Raw genomic sequence first — 19633 nt, forward strand, 5'->3', positions numbered from 1 at the left:
ATGCTGCAGGACCTCCTGGGGGCACACTCCATGAGACTTGACTGATGATGAAAGGTGTCCTGAGATGACACATGTTAAATAAGATACACACACACACCTCAAAAACCCACTGATAATCTGGTTATAATAGCAGGGGATCTATCCTTCAGCATCACAGTACCAGCTATAGTGCTTAGTAGAACGTAAGCATGGCTGTCCATCAGCATGATGCCAAAAATTATGACCAAAGCCTTTTAGCTGGAACAAGGCTGAGTGTCTATAATGAGATTATCTCCAGGTTAGTGATGAAAGTGAAGCTTAAAATGAGTAATGATAGGTCTACAGCTTCACCTCTCTGCGTACACAGCGACGTATAGTTGCGTTTACCTCCTGCAGTTTTCCTCCAAAGGCATTCCTCAGGTCAAAAACCTGCGTATTAAAAAATCATAAAATACAGCAGATTTAATCAACCAGGGTGAGTCATCTTTCATGTGCTCTCTCACTCTGTTTTCTCTTTCTCTCTCTGTCTCTGTTTCCTTGCTGTCACCGCTCCATCTGCCATCACTCTGGTTCAGTGAAGTGTGAACCTTCATCAGAACAGAGGCGACAGAGAGAGACAGAGGGCTGAGGAATAGGCAGCAGAGGAAGATAGAGAAAGAAAATGGAAAAGGGTAAAAATGGAGTGAATGATCAGGTGACATCAGTAAAGCTGGGGATCAAAGGACACAGCAGTGGAGGGAAAGCACTAGGGACTGAAAAGAGAGTGGAGAATACTGCAGGGTCTTTTGCTGCACTTTTGTACCTCAGAATGTGATGCACATCCACGTCAAATCCCTCGGTCAAGGTATTTCTGCATCACGGTGTGGAAGATTCTTTTGATAGGTACCAAGGTTATATGAGCGACCCTGTTATTTTGAACATATTTCTTTAAAAAAAAAATGTTTTGATTAGTTTTAACACCGAACAGCAGCTGCTTAGTAACACCACTGGCTGACAGATAATTGTAGGGAAAAACACCGGCAAACAAACGAAAAAGCCCCCCCCCCCAATTCATCCACCCACACAGTCCAACCCACCCTTCACGAGGCTTCGCAGTTCAGCTTGAGTTATTAATACCTCAACAGTCACAGTCTGTCTTTCAGATACATTTTACAATCAGCAGCTGTTGCCTCTCCTTCACAGCATTTGGACATACAACCTACATTTCTAAAACAAAGGCTGTGAAAAAATTAGATATATAAATTACCGGGTTAGAAAAAGGACCTTTCGTTGATGTCATGAGTATCTATGTATGTGAACCCCAATGCCATCCAATAATAAATTGGCCTACATCTGAACACTTGCACGTATGTGCGTATTATGTGACATGGAATCTTCTTTAAATGACAGCATGCCCGAGTTGATAAATAGTATCTATGAATCTTTTCATACTAATAGAAATAAAAAGATGTAGCAGGTAAACTATGTGTACATATATTTTTGTATATATTTCTGACATATCAGGTGATAAACATTGAGATTTACATAGATTTCATGTTGTGGATGTTTCATTTTTCTCTGTACGCTGGAGAGAAGCCGACTACACACAACAATGACTTGCTACTTACTAGAACAGCAATTGTAAACAAACACAAAACCTTTCACTTTCTGTATTTAGGCTGACTCACCACCATTTTCTATTAACTGCGTTAGACAGCTACAAAATGTTAATTTATATGGAAATGTCACAGTTTCCTTATCAACGTGTTATTTGATGTTGTACTTTATTTGTGTTTAAAAGGCCTGAAGTGTCATCAACAACTGTAGAGTATGAAATTGAGCGGGAGGTGGAAAGATAATGGGTAAGAGGACAGGCAGAGATGGAAACAGAGGACTGTTTGTTTTTATTTTTTCTGTCATCTCTACAGCAGGGGTCTGACTAATAATTACCTGCTACTTAAGAGATCAGAACCATTTCCACCATGCATGTGGCCTGTTACTCGTGTGAACAGTTTAGTTGATTACACAACAGTAAATCTGGAGCAGGTAGCGACAGGTCTGTACCATTACTATTTGAGCTATATCACGTTTGTTGAACATTCGAAAAACACAAATGTCCTACACCCACAGCATGTTCTCTTCAAAGTAACAGTGACATCAGGTTTCAATTAAGTAATATTGCATTTAAATTTAAATTTAGATTTGGAATAGAATAAATATGGATTTGAAACATTTGTGACATAAACTAAAATACTGAACAAATTCAAATTTGACCTGATGATGGCGCCAGATGAAAAAACAAGCAGTCACCAACGTCTTTACAATTTATCTGGGGCTTGAATAAAGTATATAGCTTGTGGGGTTTATAGCTTATGAATTTATAGCTTGAATTGTTGTGGAGACATTTTCTTTCTATACAGACAGTCCATCTAATAGGTGTAGCAATATTTCAGTCTGGACCAAAGGAGTGGCCAAGAGGTTCGTTGTTACGGGGTTGCAATGTTAGTGTGGCTAAAAACAAAGCTGGAAAGGATTTATGTGTGAGAGAATCAGTAGACTGACAGTGTATTAAGATAAATGTTAGCAATGTAGGTTTTGTTTATATGCTCTTAATTTTATATGTCAACAGGCTTTGATATTTTTATGAAACAAAACAGACATTATCCATCTTATTTTGCTTCATGACAGAGAGAGCCCCTTGGCAAGAATAAAATGGGAGGTTGTTGACTACTTTCCTTCACTTTTAGTTATATTAGTCATGCTCCTTATCTCACCCGCAGATCACACTGGAAAGGTGGAAATTAGGCAAACTGTGAGGGAGGGGGTGGTGAATGTGGCTATTTCAGTCTTCCAGTGTTAGAAAAAATAGAGTTTTCATGTCTCATGATACAAGGATGCTTCACAGCTGCAGAATATATATATACTAACATATTGTTTATGAGCATTCAATTGGCTGCCATTACATGATAAATATAGTGTGTTTGTGTGCTGCTTTCACTGTGTCTGTGGCAGGGCTGTTGCATTGGATTGCATTAGTGTGTTGTGTCCTCTCTTGTCTGACTGTAGTATTTTCTGTACATACAGCAGGCACTGCTAAACTCTATTTGTATTATGTTATTTTTAATCACAAATACACTCGGATTGTGCACAAACAATAAGAACTGATGATAAAGGATTAGTATCGCTTGCGTTTTGTATACTTTGTGATTGCCACACATTATATATTCTTTTTCATAATTAACATTTTAATATTTTTATGACTCCCAAACTTCTCTATCATTATTATTTACCGCTGCAGTGTCCCAATATTCCCAAAGGTACCATTAAAGTTTCATTTTGCCTGATCTCATGTGTAAGGTAAACAGACTCATTAAGCGGGTTGTGATCACATTTGAGCAGTGCTACAATGAAGGTGACACATTGCAGAAGCATGTCACACCCAGCATGGGGAAATCATCTCTACCTCCGGGGAGATGCGGCTGGCTGCTGCATCACTGTGGCTACAGGTGCAACAGAAGCTGCTGCTGCTGCACACACTCACGTGCTCACGCCTACATATTTTCAAAATCAAGGACTGGGTTATATCTGCATACCTCCCTTTGACTCTTTGGAATTTGATGTTGAAGCTTTGAGCAGATCCCTTGCACATTTAAGTGCTTATCATAAATGGTTACATTGGGTTTTCCCTCTGTAGCTTCAGGTAGGTAAATGCTTGAATAAAAACTACAATAAACATGATCAGAGATGGTAATTAATTGAAAAGACATGCAGTGTGTGGTATGAAACCACCGTCTTGAAACACTGCTGCTCTCTTGTGGCAGAGCCTCCCGGTTAAAACTAGCAGCTGCACACCCACAGCACTTTGCTCCGTCAGTAATGTTAACTGTTACTGTGATGCTTCTCCACCCAAAAACAACAACACATACTGTAGATTTGGGATTTATTTATTTTTATACAAATAGGGTTTCCCCTCTATGATGAAAGAGCCCATCCTCTCGTAGAATCAGTTCAGCTCAGTGAAAACTGTAAGAAGCTGCGGTGCAGAGAAACACAGCGAACCCTGTGGACTGAGGTGAACTTTCCAAAGATCAACTTGTCACAGTGACTCAGGAAACATCCCTGAGGTGAGCTGTGGGTGACAGCTGCTGTCGCTCCACTGGCACAGGTAAATGCCAGAAGCCCCACTTGGAAACACTGGCTTTCTGACACAAACAAACACACACACACACACACACACACACACACACACGCACACACACCTCTGTGTCTTAAAAGAAACTAAAAGGAATACAAGCAGGCTTTGCATTACTCACACTGTAGCCACAAAGAAAGAGACAAATGACAGAAATGTTTACAGATACATACACACAAAAATAAAGATATTCACACACAAAAGGACACGAGATAATCGAGAGGTTTAGATAGGCCACAGTTCTTCACTGTAATTGTTGACCATAAACAGAACAGTAATGGTGGTACTTTGTTTTTCTTCCTGCATAATGGATAAAGCTGTTGTGACACAGCAGCGTAATATAGTATTATTACTGCTTGAAAGACTAAATTTCTTCCATTACTGTAACAATGGTGATTGAGTATTTAAATATGCTGAAAATGAAGATCTCTGTAGAGTTCTGCAAAGCCATTTAACAGAAATCTGTTGTGCAGTTCATCTTTATCTCTTGTCTGAGTGCTCTGTTTATCTGCATGCACTCTAATGTGTCTAAATGTGTAGTATTATGAATCCATTGTATGTGGTGGTTGAATATAAAGTAGATGTTGGTATCTGGTGTGTTACATTTGCTTTTTCCTTTTTGTGGATTTTTTATTATGTTGACATATTATATAATGAGAAGAGGCACAAATGATGCAACACTCATGTGCACGCACACACACAGACCTCTTGATCTTCTATGAGAGGTAAAGATTTGAGGCAGAGTGGAGTGACTCTGTTGAGTCAGTGTTGAGTAGAAGCACAATACTGATTTTGTGCATTGATCCTTCTCTCATCTGCTCTTATTGGTCTCCAATAGTCCGATAAATGATCTTGGTTTAGACAATAGGTTAGACACAAATATCTACTCTCACTTGAATGAATTCAGCAGCTGCTTTATTCCCTCTGCTGTAGAGTTTTCTCTGAGGGAGTTTGAAGTACAGTGAATTGAAAAAAAAAAAGAAAAAGACATCCAGTATTGTTGTAAAGTGGCTGTTTCATCATCGAGGTTTCGAGCCGCAGTACTGAGCAGGTCCACCAGGTGTCTGTAGAGTAATAGGGATGTTACCAGAACCAGATCTGAAATTAACAAAGCAGATTGATTTCCCTTGGCCTGTTCCTGCTCTTCATACTTTGAATAATAGGTGACAGCACTGTGGCAGTGTCTGTCACCTGCCCACTGCTGTGCTGTCCTAATTGCATTTGTCACACAAACACACACACACACACACACACACACACACACACACACACACACACACACCCCTCCTTGCTAAAAGCAACAGCAGCAGGCTTGAATACAGCAGTGTTAGTCACGCTGTCACCATGTCGCCAGCAGCCAGAGGAAGCACAGTGGCATCAGTATCAGAAGACCAAACATACTGTATGTGAACATTAGACACACACATTACACATAGATTACAGGTACAATAACTTGTACAGACAACACGTGAACGCCAGGTCATGTGCACATAGACACGTGCTCATGTACGCTACTGTAAAAGCCACAGTTCGGTTCATCACTCACGTGTTCTGTTTTGAGTTTCATGACCACACTTCCCATGGGCTGTTAACATTTGTTATGAGAAGACCTTGACTTGTAGGAGTAGCTCTTAAAAACCACCCGGTCACACTTGTTGCTTTAGCAGATATATGACAACCACTTAAACATGTATGCATGTAAGCAGACCAATTTAGCTGTGTCCATGCTGCCTTTTTAGCCCATGATACAGTACCTCACTATTTTGTTGGTAGCATTATTCAATTATGTATAATTTTGTGTCATGTAAAATCTGAAAGTCACCTATTAGTGTTGGCCTGGCTATCTTCCCAAACTAAAGACATTTAACACTGCTCCCCGCATAAGTCATATCTTTTACATGGTAACCAGACATCTGTGGATCAAAAAAACAAACAAACAAAAAAAGCAAAAACAAGAAAAAAGGAAGACGAGAAAAGAAAATGACGTTAAGACAATTACAAAAACAGACAGAAGTTAGGTGTTGACAATTCAACATTAACTGAATGTGCACTCTTCATCTAGAAATTATGTTCCATTCAAGTGAATAGGGAAGTGGTATCAGACATTTGGACCCCACTGTATGTCAGAAATCAAACAGTGGTGGTTGTAAACCTAAATGAGCGAAAAGGTAAAATTGAAATTGAATTGAAATGAAAGTAACTAGAAATATCACCAAATGTTTGTCTCTTTGTCCAACCGTTGGTTTGTCCATCACTTTACATTCAGGCAGAAATTACACTTTGACTCACACTATAGATACTTTAGATTAAGTGCATCTCTGCTGCTGGACTAAATAATGAATTATGTGTGAAGCCTTTTAATGAGCAGACCAGAGACAACATGTTTAACACTGTCCACATTTCTCCCTGGGCAGCTCCACCTATAGTTATGCTGCTGACGTTTTTATGGATGATAATGATTAACAAACATGATATATCTCTGACTAACCATATGTTGTTCTGTGTCTGACAGTAAAGGGGAGATGACAGCTATCGAGACAGAGCTACTGAGGGACTACAGGTTTGGACAACAGCAGCTGATAGAGATCTGGGGACAAGCATGCGCCCTCGCCATCACCAGGGTCTGTACAACTTCTGTCTTCCAGACCTACTTCGTTCTTAGTTCTTCTCTGTCTTTATTTGTCCTTGGCTTTGTATCCCTACTGTACTGTAAGTATGAAGTAGAACACAGCATGAGGCAAACTCTTTTCCTGTTTCAAAAGTCATTCATAATCTCTATCCTTCCATATTTGTGTGGTCTGATCCAATCCCATACTATCACTATAAATCAACGTGGAGACAAATAACATAATTCCAGTACCTTTATACAGCAGTTTTGTTTTATTGTGAAATGAATCCCTGCCTGAATGTGCTGTTACGCCTCCAAAGCTCTTTTCTTTGGACCATTAAACCGGCGGCACCGAGCACTGAGCAGTGGTTGCCATTTACTGTGCTGTGTGTGTGTGTGTGTGTGTTTGTGTGTGCATTTTAGTGTGTGTTAAGCTCTACTCCTTCTGTACAGTAACACCAGCAATTCCAATTTATTTTTCATATATTTTGTCATATGTTTTCCGTGAGTTAAACTGTTTAATCTTTTCTTCTGCTCCTGTGTGTTTTTATTGCAAATGAAAAAGCAAAGTTCAACAGTACAAACATTTAGTAATTGTTTGAAAATGTCACACAGCTTTTTTTAAATTAGTCCTTTCACCCATCATGTAGGATTAACACAAATTCAATCAATCCTTTTCTTTGAGAGAGCTTGCAATTTTTCCGGATCCACATGATGTTTTTGAAAATAAAAAAATTGCCAAATCAAAGGAAGTCATGCAAATTTTTCCAATTATGTCGCTTTTCTGCATAAAACCAGCCAATACAAACCCACTGTTACAAGCTCGAGTCAAATAAAATCAAACTGTGGCCTCAATCAACCCACTCCTGTGCAAATCCGTTTAATAGCCTACATTGTATATCACTCAACAAACCATTTCTAAAGGGTTTTTCTTTTTTGTTTAGCAAAGCTGCTGCACAGTATGTGTCTGCATCAGTAATCATCACAAAACCAAGAGAGATCCTGGTGCGACTGTTCGATTTTAAAAAAGGGCAATAAGTCACAGCTGCTGCTACTTACACTTTCCTAATTTGCATTAACTCCCATACAAAATGCCTGATCATTATGTGGAGGAAATGTTCTAACTTTCTGTGACATTTACTTACAAACATTTGAGTGTCTCACCTCGGGGCAGAACACCTGAACTCACTCTGCCTCACTCAGTTCCCCTCAACCACCTCCAGTCCAGAACCACAGCTCCTCTTCTCTGGTGTGACTGTGTGTGTGTATGTGTGTGTGTGCACACATGTGGTTCCCTTTGACTAGACCACTGGTTTGGTTTAGTGCCATGCTGGTTTCCTTAGAGGGCTCTTCAACAGGCTGTGATGAATAAGAGTATGAACAATAAGACACACGAAACCTTGTGTTGCTGTCAAGAAGAGGGATGAAGAGGAAAAGGGAAAGAGACAAAGACATAGAGAAACACCCAGGAGTGGAAACACAAATGTGTTAAAAAACACACTGATAAAGTGGTCACAGCAGTTTGATGAGATACCTTTAACATCCAGCTTCAGAAAAAGCAAAGAACACAGCCAGGCAACAAACATAAGGAACACTTTATTTTACAATGCAAATGTTTTTAAATACATCCAAACACCAACATAAGGTCAATGATTTAAAGTTTGCTCAAGAACAAGGAAAATCTAGTTGATTCGTGGCACATTTGATAGAATAAGAGTAATATATCAATGGCCTGTTCTCTTTAAAGCTGCATTAATTAATATTTTTTAGTTAACAATTCACAAAATCAGCATGTGTAATGTGCAAGGTGCTGCCTGTAATTACAAACCCACTGCGAATTGTTACCCAACTCTGCTGTTCCTCTCAGGTAGACGGAGCTTTTGAGCGTCTTCCAGCTCATAGTTTCCCGATGCACAACTTTACTGTTTTGTTTCAGTTTCTCATCAACTCCATTCCAGCTGTAGCAGGCAACTGTTTTAAGTGAGATAGCTCTAAAATCAGACTGTGTGCCACCTACTCAGCAAAAAGAACAGACAGACAAAGTTAGCAACTAGCTAATTGAACGTTTAGCAACTAAAAATCCAGATACTTCCCTCAGAGTTTGGAGGAGACCAAGCTGGAGCTAAAAAGAGTAAGTATTGCTTTGTGTCTGTTGAATGCATGTGCAATAACATGTGCATCATATTAATTTAATAAAGTGTTAATATGATGATGTTGTGATTACAGCTTGTTGCGCTACAGCCAAAACAAAAACAAAAACAAAAACAAAAACAAAAACAAACAAAAAAACAATTAATGCCGGTTTGCTAGTGTCTGTTTCAGTGTGACATATTAGTCATTACTGCTTTCATGCTTGGAGCTGATTTTATTATTTCAACTGGTTTGGTTTTATGGGAATTCTTATGAATAGTCGTAAATGTTTACGTTCATAAATGTTTATCTTAAGAAAGCAATTACATCCTTGGGGGGTGGGGGTGGGGGTGACAGACAGACAAAACAGCAACAGTTTTAAGAGTGTGAAACAGAAAACGAGGAACATGTGAAAGAAAAAGAAAAAAAAGAAATAAAACTTGAGACAGCCAGAATGGCAGCATCACTCAGAAGTAGAGACTTTGTGTTCTCCCCTCAGAGTGTGTGATTAAACCCACCACATCCACTTCCCCTCTATTATCATCAGCCGCTGCTGGCCCCACGCCTGGCCCTCCACCACCAGCATAGCCTTACTAGACAAACATGGCCTGGACGCCCTGGATCGTTGCTGCCCACAGCCGCCAGCAGCACGCTACCGCTTACATGACATCACTGCTATTTAAGGGAAATTACAGTAGAAGGAGATGCAGACAGTCTGATTTCACTGATTTCACTGCAGGCCTACTGCTACTGGCTTCCACATATACCACCAAACAAGCACAGGCTCAGTCACACACACACACACACACACACACACACACACACACACACACACACACACACACACACACACACACACACACACACACACACACACACACACACACACCTCTGGTTGCCAGACAGGGTTTAGGTTTTCTGTAAGTAATCCTTCTACTGTTCCAGCTGCCACAGCCACCAGGTCCAGACTGTGTGTGTGTGTGTGTGTGTGTGTGTGTGTGTGTGTGTGTGTGTGTGTGTGTGTGTGTGTGTGTTCCTGTATCAGTCTGATGCTTTTCATCACCTGAGTGGAGACAGGAGACATTTTTGTTACCACACAGCAATAAATTAGCCTATAGCTTACAGGAGCACCTGGACTTCAGTTTGTTCTTCTCATACAATATTAAAGGTAGTATTTTTCTGCATATGTGAGTATATTTGTGTTTTTAGGACCCTGATCATGTTTTCTCAGGCTCAGTGTGTGTTTCAGATTGATTGGAGCTGAAGGCACATGTGTCTTTAACATTTATTTCAAAGGGGTATTCCCTTAGAGACCTAAGTGCAATCAAGACAGCTATATTTTTTAGGTGTGTGTGTGTTCGAGTGTGTGTGTGTGTGTGCGTGTGTGTGTGTGTGAGGGGGGTCCTAGCAGTGCTCTGCTCTAGACCCTTCACTCTTCCGACCTCTCTGCTAATTGGAGCCCCTCCTAAGGGTTCCTCCCAATGTTAAGCTATTGATAACAAATATGTATGGCCTCTTCTGTACTGTGGTTTTAAGTTAGAACTATGGATTCATAGAAAACATGTTTTATTTTCAAAAGTTGTATCAGTTCTCTGCGGGACTTGAATGTCATAATATGTTCTGTCAGGAAAACTAGAGCAAACAAAAAGAAAATTTCAGAAGTTGTGCAGGAGAGCAGATGAAAAGAAGCAACCAGATCAGAAACCTGCTCAACAGATGCAATAAACCATCTGTCTGCACTTGTAGAAATCTACATGTCAAAAATATCATAAATATCTCAAACACTGGAAAACATTTGAACAACTTTATGAGTTTATAGAGTTTTATTTACAAGCTTATAGAGAGAGGGGAAGCTATCATCACGATTGGCTGAAAGTACACACAGCGTTAGTGTGTTTTGGCAATGCTTTTTTTTAAGTGTATAACACATCTTAAAGCACGAAGAATTAGGTCATACTTACAAGTTGTTTTTAATATGGTGATTAAAGTAGTCATGGAATCAGTATTTGCTTGAAGATTGTCCTGGCAGTCCTTATTCTTTCCATTAAAAAACAAACAAACAACACAACACAGTCACCATAGACAGGAACCCCATTAGAAATGGTCTCTGTCTCCTCTTTTGCTAATTGCTGTCACCCACTCACTTATCAGTTTTAAAGTCCACTATCAGAAAAAATGTTAGAGTGTATTAAGCTTCTGTGGCAAGTGAGATGAGACAAATGCTTCAAAACATATCAGAGCGCTGCCTGAGTTGATCCAGCTCGCTCCCTTTATAGCCGCTCACCTTCAACAGTGTGTGGCTCTAATGGTTTCTCCAGCAGCATAAAATGGCTCCAGCACTGATATCACCGATCCTCCTCACTCCTCCTCACTGGCCCTCAGCACAGAGAGGAGGTCATTAAACCTTCTCATGTGAACTTGCGTATGCTGAAACACACAGTGATATACAGTCGACGTGGAGTTCACTGGAGTTTTGTTTCTCTCCACCAGATCAATTGAGGTCCAACATCCACTGTCCTTTTAGCCGTGCTCTGGTTTCCACCAACTCCTGAGGAAAACAACTTTCATTGTACTCTTGAACTTTTTTCTGTCTGACACTTGGTGTGGTGGATTTATCAGAGGAAATTTGCTGAAAATTGCTTCCTGCTGCATGTGGAACGATGGCTGATGAGAGTGGAGTCGGGGAGGCCTGAAAACCAAAACAATGATCTAAAATAAATCAAACCATGCTCTGTAGATCTGTTAAGAACTGCCCAGTCAGGCGGTAATTCTCTGTGGGACCATTTGATGGTGCAGCTTTAAGTCTACCGCCCTGCTGCTTCTTTTGTCTCTTGATGTTTTAGTTTAGTCTTGTAACACTTACTGTATATGGGTGAGTTCACAGCAGGGGACACCACTATTTAGTCTTTAATAGCTGTTGCAGTAATTACAGTTGGCATTTCCCTCTAGGGAGCAGATCGGCACAGAAAGCCTGACATTATACCACACATGTACAGAGTACATACGTATTCACAGAGTGCCACTGTAAATTAACTCAGTGAGATGTGTCATTAAGTGTCATTAAGATCAGGTTACACAGTGTGAAACTCACTCATTAGATATGAAAATGAAAGACACTGTCATCCACTTTTAGTTTTTATCTCCTGTCTCTCTTTTGCTCTCAATCAATCCCTGTTCCTCTTTCCTAATATTACCATCGGCCCCGTGGCCCTCAGCGACCATAACACTCTCTCCTCCATCTCACTGAGTCTGTGTGATGATTTCTCATCTGAGCTGTTATGATGGAGATAACGGCTGCTGTCTCCTCTCCTGGATTCATCGCTCTAGTTAATGTGCTCTGAGTCTTGTTATATCCAATTATCCAACATAGGCAATGGCCTATTTCTCCATACAAACTTTCTCTAATCGTGAATACATTGGTGAAAGTGGAATTTAATGGGTTTTATGCAAGGTGGAAATATTTCAACCTATTTCAGGCTCATTGAGGATCAACAACAGTGGGTGAACCAGCACAAAAAGGTTTAATTTAAATTATGTAACATGTTATTTTACATCCTACAAATTATAGCATAAGTAGTTTGTAATTATGGTGCACTTATAACAGTTATAATAATAATGATATAAAATAATTATAAATAATTACGGCGTGCAATAAAGGGTTTAGAGGGGATGCAAAGTCATGTAATAAAAGGGCAACAACTTGTAAATTACTACTTTTTGAAATACAGGACACTTACAAAATAATTACAGGGTAGTTATGTTGTTATGAGAAAACACAAAAAATGATATAAGTTAACTTAACTTAAACTCACTATATACTTGTAGGAAAACAAAACAAAAGGTGTTGCTAGCCTATTAGATGGGCTAATTACATGTGTAGATTCAAAGGCGTACCACATTATATTCTTTGAATCAACCACAACTATGTTTCTGTGCCTTGTAGTTGTTTTTACAGTATACGCTAAGTCAAAAAAAAGTTACATAAATATTCATGTATTCCTGATAAATACACAATAGGTTATATTAAGACTTGTTGTTTTGTTCTATGAAAACAATATCCTATAATTATTTAATATGTGCCCCATAATTACAAAATGCTCACACTGTAATTTGTGGGCTGTAATCTGAAGTGTTAGTGTGAACTCCAGTCCCAGATTATTTATGACAGTGATAAAACTGGGCTAATTCGTCTTGCGGCCTGTGTGTCTGACACACATTTATTGGGCTCTAATTGGACAAGATTTCCAGAAGTCTGTGTGAACTGTCTTCCTCAGTTCAAGTTCTAGTTTAGGAAATGATGCTGTGACCTTTACAATGATGAACAATCATTCTTGTATAATCTAATAATGCTGTCTCTCAGTTAAAATGAACAAAAACCCCTGAAAGCATCAGCAATCCGACAATCCGTAATATGGCAATGAGTTTTGTGCATTAAGGAAATCTGTGGAAAATGAAGCTAGACACCTCTGGGGCTTTCAGTAATGATCATGGCTGAGTGTACACACATACACACTCTCTCTCTCTCTCACACACACACACACACACACACACACACACACACACACACACACACACACACACACACACACACACACACACAGCACTTCTGTTTAGGTGTTGGAGATGGAAGATTAGCCACTCCGGTTGACAGCTCCACAGGCGTATACCTGTCTCGTTTAAAAAGGTGCAGGGTGATTTACAAGGGAATGTGCGGCCAGTAAACCAGGCAGATGCCAGCAGCCCGCTGCAGCCAGGGCCTTGACGGAAAGTGGGTTATATATACGGAAGCATCCCATGGCGAGGACAGTGGTATTTTTTCCACTGCTGCCAGGGTTATTTTAATGAGATCGGACCTTTTTTCATAAACGGAAGAGACAATGGAGCTGGTGCCATTTCCATCCTTGTCTGGCATGTCTGGCATGCTGCAGTCAGGCACTGTGAATATGATGGAGAGGCCGGGGCACAGATCGGATGTCCTGCCCTGAATAAGAAGTCTGAAATCCAAGGGATAATACAGAATACTGATGACTATCGATCTTCCTCTTGTTTTCATCTCGCTATTGTTCTCTCTCAATAACCCTTTCTATTTTCTCTTCTGTACATCTCCTCTATCCCTATCTCTTACATGTTTCCATTCACTCAATCATCAGCCCATTTCTTACTTTGTCTGCCTCTCCTTTTGTCTTTCCACCAGGCCTACCCTCTCAGCTCTCTAGCAAAGAAGCAACCAACAGTCCTGGTGATCTGTGGTCCAGATCAAAATGGCTCCATTGGGCTGGTGTGTGCCAGACACCTGCGCATATTTGTAAGTAAACTACTATACAAAGTGCATTAGTGTAGCCAATAATACAGTGCATGAAAGCAAGGCTTCGGCAGAGTAAATCCCTACTACATTCAACAACACAACAATGATTCATTGTAAAGAGTCTTGTGCTGACATGATATCACAATCGAAGAAACAATCTTAGCTTAGGTCAGCACTAACAGGGGATCCCCTATACAGGCCTTCTGCGCTTTAAAGAATTTCATTTCAGCTGCTGTAAAAGGCTCAGAGCAGTTATCCTATTACCCTCTCTGCAAGGGCACTCAGACAGCCATGATATCATGCTATTGTTACTCTCATTAAAGCTGTCTGTGTCTTACGCTCAGCAGCCACGATATGATGTCATGACCATGATGTCTGCCTTTCAGGCCACATACTAACTGACAATTCAAGACAAATTGTTATTTTGCAAGCAGGACTCATGCTATCCAAACACATCACCGCTCATGACAGGAGCTGAAAGACTATCTTTTTTACACAGCGCAGTTTATTTAAATGCATGGTGCTATAGTCTATGACTGCCCCAGTCTATGACTTTATTGGAAGGGAAACAGTGAATATGTGTTTTTGGGATCTTTAGAAAGGAATGCATCTATACACTTTACCATATGTGTCTGACATGCTAGATTTACAGAGCATTGATAGTTCTGATTAAAACCATGTTAGACAGACTTTGTTTAAGCAGGCTGATGGTTCTCTGTGGAGTCTATCGCTCCCCTCTCGCCTCCCACTCCTTCTTTTTTTCATCTTAAGGCCAAGGACAGGGTCAGAGGTCAGCTCTGAGGGAGATATATTTTACCTTGGTATTCCAGAAATGAATAAGGAGCTTCTCTAAAACTTAACCTGAAAAAACTTTGAACAGTTGGACATTGATTCCCTCTTCTTTTTTTTATGTATCTTTTATGTGTTTTGTCTGCTATTTTATCTCTTTTGCTTTGTTTCTAATGATTTTACCTTCTGCATCTGTCATTTCTTGTGTATTTTTGAAATGTACTATAAATAAAATTTTATTATCATGAAGTGACTGCACATTACAGTAGGCCGATTGGGACCACACTTGTACGAGTTTGCTCTAACTTCAGAAACCTGAGTACTTACTTTGGACTGTGAGTCTGGTGTAAGAATGTATGTTTTTCATGGTGCAATGTGATCCCTGTCAGCATGAGGACATGCACGCATACATGTGAGACACAAACATTAACACACACATACATGCACGTACATGCACACGTACGCTCGCACAGCCATGAGCCCCTGATGCAGAGCTGCGAATGTGATTAGACAGAGCATAGAAATGAATGATCAGCTGCAGGCGAACAGGTCAACTTGCTCCTCACGTCACTACAAGATGTCCGTGTTCACAAAATCAGGTTGTGTCTGAGTCTGTCGTGCATCTTTGATTATTTCCACGGCTAGGTATACGGAAAAATATAATGGTGCATACCAGAAGACACAGGTATTCTTTGATCAAAGCTCATGTTGGATGAAAAAAACAAGCACTCTGCACATTAGTTCCAGTGTGTTGTTCATATGACTGTAAAACAAGTGGACATGATGTTATTTTATTAGGACATGTGCTCTATATACAGTCACTGCATGGAAACTTCACATTTCTGATGCTAGTCACGTTATAACTGGCATGAACCAACTCCCACTATTCTTTATTATTCACCTTAACAGCTTTATTCCTGTATGTGATTCAAATTTGAAACAGTCTGAAAAACACTGGTTTTAATGGATGTAAAAATGTTACCTGTTGAAACTTAAACTTTTTCATCGGTTAAAGACTTTATTGTGCTGCAGACCTCATCCCTTTACTCCTAATGGGCTGTGTATAAAAGCACAGAATACTACAAGACACCATCAGCCAAGGTGAGGATGTGTAACCCTGTTAGAGGTGAGCACGAACTGGAAAAGCCCTGTCTGTACCCTCTGCTTGTTTGTATCTCACTGCTCATCTCTGTTCATGCTCTATGACACTGACAGTCATTGTGAGCTCTTTCTTAGTTACACACTGTTTGATTGTGTAACAGCTTCTCGGGTCAAGGACAAACTCCGAGGGACACACACACACACACACACACACACACACACACACACACACAGTAGATTGTATTTGGCTCTCTGCTCCGCGGAGATCATGATGGAGATGACGTCAGGTGATTGGTGGCTGTGGTGGTTTGATTGGTTCAGGATCCCCAAGGAGGCAGCGCTCTGTCTGACATGACAGATGACTTCCTTTGTAGGGCACCTCCTAGCTAACTCACATTTGAAGGAGCAGTCTCTATTTATTTATTTCTTTACGTGATATCTGTGAAATAGTCATTTGACTTAAGCAGCTAAAGATTCGTGTGGATTCACTGGCCAGATGTTAAGACACAATATGCAATCCATATTGAATTGGCTTACTATACTATGACTTTTTCATGGGACAGCACTGTAGCACAGTAGTTAGAGCCTTCGCCTCACAGTGAGAAGGTTCGTTTCTCGGGCCTGGGGCCTTTCTGTGTAGAGTTTGCATGTTATCCCTGTGCCTGAAAGGGTTATTTCCAGTTACTCTGGCATCCTCTCATAGTCCAAAGATATGCACATATGTTAATTGGTGACTCTTATTGCCTTGCTGTTCTATGACTTTTTTATGCCTTACTATTGCTTTTTATGCCTTACTATACTATGACATTTTTATGCCTTACTATGACATTTTATGCCTTACTGAATTATGACATTTCTATGCCTTACTATACTATGAATTTGTTATGGCTTACTATGTTATAACTTTTCGTATGGGGCAACAGAGGGGGAGCAAGGGTTAGAATAGTCGCCTGACAGTGACAAGGTTCTGGGTTTGAACCCAGGGCATGCCTTACTTTACTATAACATTTTTATGCCTTACGATACTATGACTATGACTATGAAAATGTAAAAAAGTCATAGTATATTAAAAACGTCAAAAAACGTCATAGTGTAGTAAGGTATAAAACGTCATGGTATAGTAAGGCATAAAACGTCATGGTATAGTTAGGGATAACTAACTAAAAATGTTAAATGTCATAGTATAGTATGGCATGAAAAAAATCAAAAAACGTCATACTAAAGGAAGACAATATGTCATGGTAAAGTAAAGCCTAAAAAGTGTATTTTAGTTGCCAATTAACCTAATGTGCATGTCTTTCAACTGAAACAAGAAAAACATGAATACTCAATAATCATTACTCAAGACATCAAAGCTGGGATTTAAACCCATAACTTTCTAGTAGTATAGTAAGGGAAAAAAGTCAAAGAACCTCACAGTATAAGAAGGCATAAAAACATCAAAAAACATCATAGTATAACAAGGCATGAAATGTCAAAAAACGTCATGGTATAGCAAGGCATAAAAACGTCAAAAAACATCATAGTATAGCAAGGCATGAAACGTCATGGAAGTCGTTATGAAAGTCATAGTATAGTACGGCATAAAAAGGTCAAAAAATGTCATAGTATAGCATTGCATAAAAATGTCAAAAAAAGTCATACTATATTGAGGCATAAAAAGCTCAAAAAACGTCATGGTATAGCAAGGCATAAAATGTCATAATACAGTAAGGGATAAAAATGACAAAAAACCTCACTGTATAGGAAGGCATAAAAATGTCATTAAAATTTCATAGTATAGCACGGCATAAAAACATAAAAGAACATCATAGTATAATAAGGCATAAAAAGGTCAAAAAACATCATAGAATAGCAGGACATAAAAACGTAAAAAAAAGGTCATACTATAATAAGGCTTAAAAATGTCAAAAAACATCATAGTATAATAAGGCATAAAACGTCCAAAAACGTAATAGTATATTAAAGCATAAAAACGTCAAAAAACCTTATAGTATAGCAAGGAATAAAACGTCATAGTATAGCATGGCATGAAAATATCAAAAAAAGTCATAGTATATTAAGGCATAAAAATGTCAAAAAACGTCATAGTATAGCACGACATAAAAACGTAAAAGAACATCATAGTATAATGAGGCTTAAAAAAGTGACAAAAAACATCATAGTATAATAAGGCATAAAACGTCAAAAAACGTCATAGGATATTAGTGCATAAAAACGTCAAAAAATGTCATAGTAAAGAAAGGCATAAAACGTCATAGTATAATGAGGCTTAAAAATGTCAAAAAACATCATAGTACAATGAGGCATAAAAATGTCAAAAAACGTCATAGTATATTAAAGCATAAAAACTTAAAAAAATGTAATAGTATAGCAAGGCATAAAACGTCATAGTATATTAAAGCATAAAAACTTAAAAAAATGTAATAGTATAGCAAGGCATAAAATGTCATATTACAATAAGGGATAAAAATGTCAAAAAAACGTCATAGTATATTAGAGCATAAAAACATCAAAAAACCTCATAGTATAGCAAGGCATAAAACGTCATAGTATAGCATGGCATGAAAATGTCAAAAAAAGTCATAATATATTAGAGCATATAAAACGTCAAAAAACCTCATAGTATAGCAAGGCATAAAATGTCATATTACAATAAGGGATAAAAATGTAAAAAAAAATTCATAGTATATTAGAGCATAAAAACGTCAAAAAACCTCATAGTATAGCAAGGCATAAAACGTCATAGTATAGCATGGCATGAAAATGTCAAAAAAAGTCATAATATATTAGAGCGTAAAAACGTCAAAAAACATCATAGTATAGCAAGGCATAAAATGTCATAGTATAGCAAGGCATAAAACGTCACAGTATAATGAGGCTTAAAAATGTCAAAAAACATCATAGTACAATGAGGCATAAAAATGTCAAAAAACGTCATAGTATATTAAAGCATAAAAACTTAAAAAAATGTAATAGTATAGCAAGGCATAAAACGTCATATTATAGCATGGCATGAAAATGTCAAAAAAAGTCATAGTATATTAAAGCATACAAAACTCAAAAAATGTCATAGTATAGCAAGGCATAAAATGTCATATTACAATAAGGGATAAAAATGTCAAAAAAAAGTCATAGTATATTAGAGCATAAAAACGTCAAAAAACCTCATAGTATAGCAAGGCATAAAACGTCATAGTATAGCATGGCATGAAAATGTCAAAAAAAGTCATAATATATTAGAGCATAAAAATGTCAAAAAACCTCATAGTATAGCAAGGCATAAAACGTCATAGTATAGCATGGCATGAAAATGTCAAAAAAAGTCATAATATATTAGAGCATAAAAACGTCAAAAAACATCATAGTATAGCAAGGCATAAAATGTCATAGTATAGCAAGGCATAAAACGTCGTAGTATAATGAGGCTTAAAAATGTCAAAAAACATCATAGTACAATGAGGCATAAAAATGTCAAAAAACGTCATAGTATATTAAAGCATAAAACGTCATAGCATAGCATGGCATGAAAATGTCAAAAAAAGTCATA

At 38.6% G+C, this 19633-nt stretch overlaps 1 protein-coding gene across 1 annotated transcript in view; it reads left to right on the forward strand.

Annotated features, from left to right (window-relative positions):
- The window catches only part of yjefn3 (YjeF N-terminal domain containing 3), a 59718-nt gene that overhangs the window by 22182 nt on the left and 17903 nt on the right, over positions 1-19633 (forward strand). Inside the window, exons 2-3 of the mRNA XM_022759342.1 lie at positions 6663-6771; positions 14083-14193. Of these exons, the coding sequence (XP_022615063.1) occupies positions 6663-6771; positions 14083-14193 (220 nt within the window). The remainder of the gene's footprint in view (positions 1-6662; positions 6772-14082; positions 14194-19633) is intronic.

Source organism: Seriola dumerili, unplaced genomic scaffold, assembly GCF_002260705.1.
Source record: "Seriola dumerili isolate Sdu_G_001 unplaced genomic scaffold, Sdu_1.0 BDQW01000321.1, whole genome shotgun sequence".
NCBI lineage: Eukaryota > Metazoa > Chordata > Actinopteri > Carangiformes > Carangidae > Seriola > Seriola dumerili.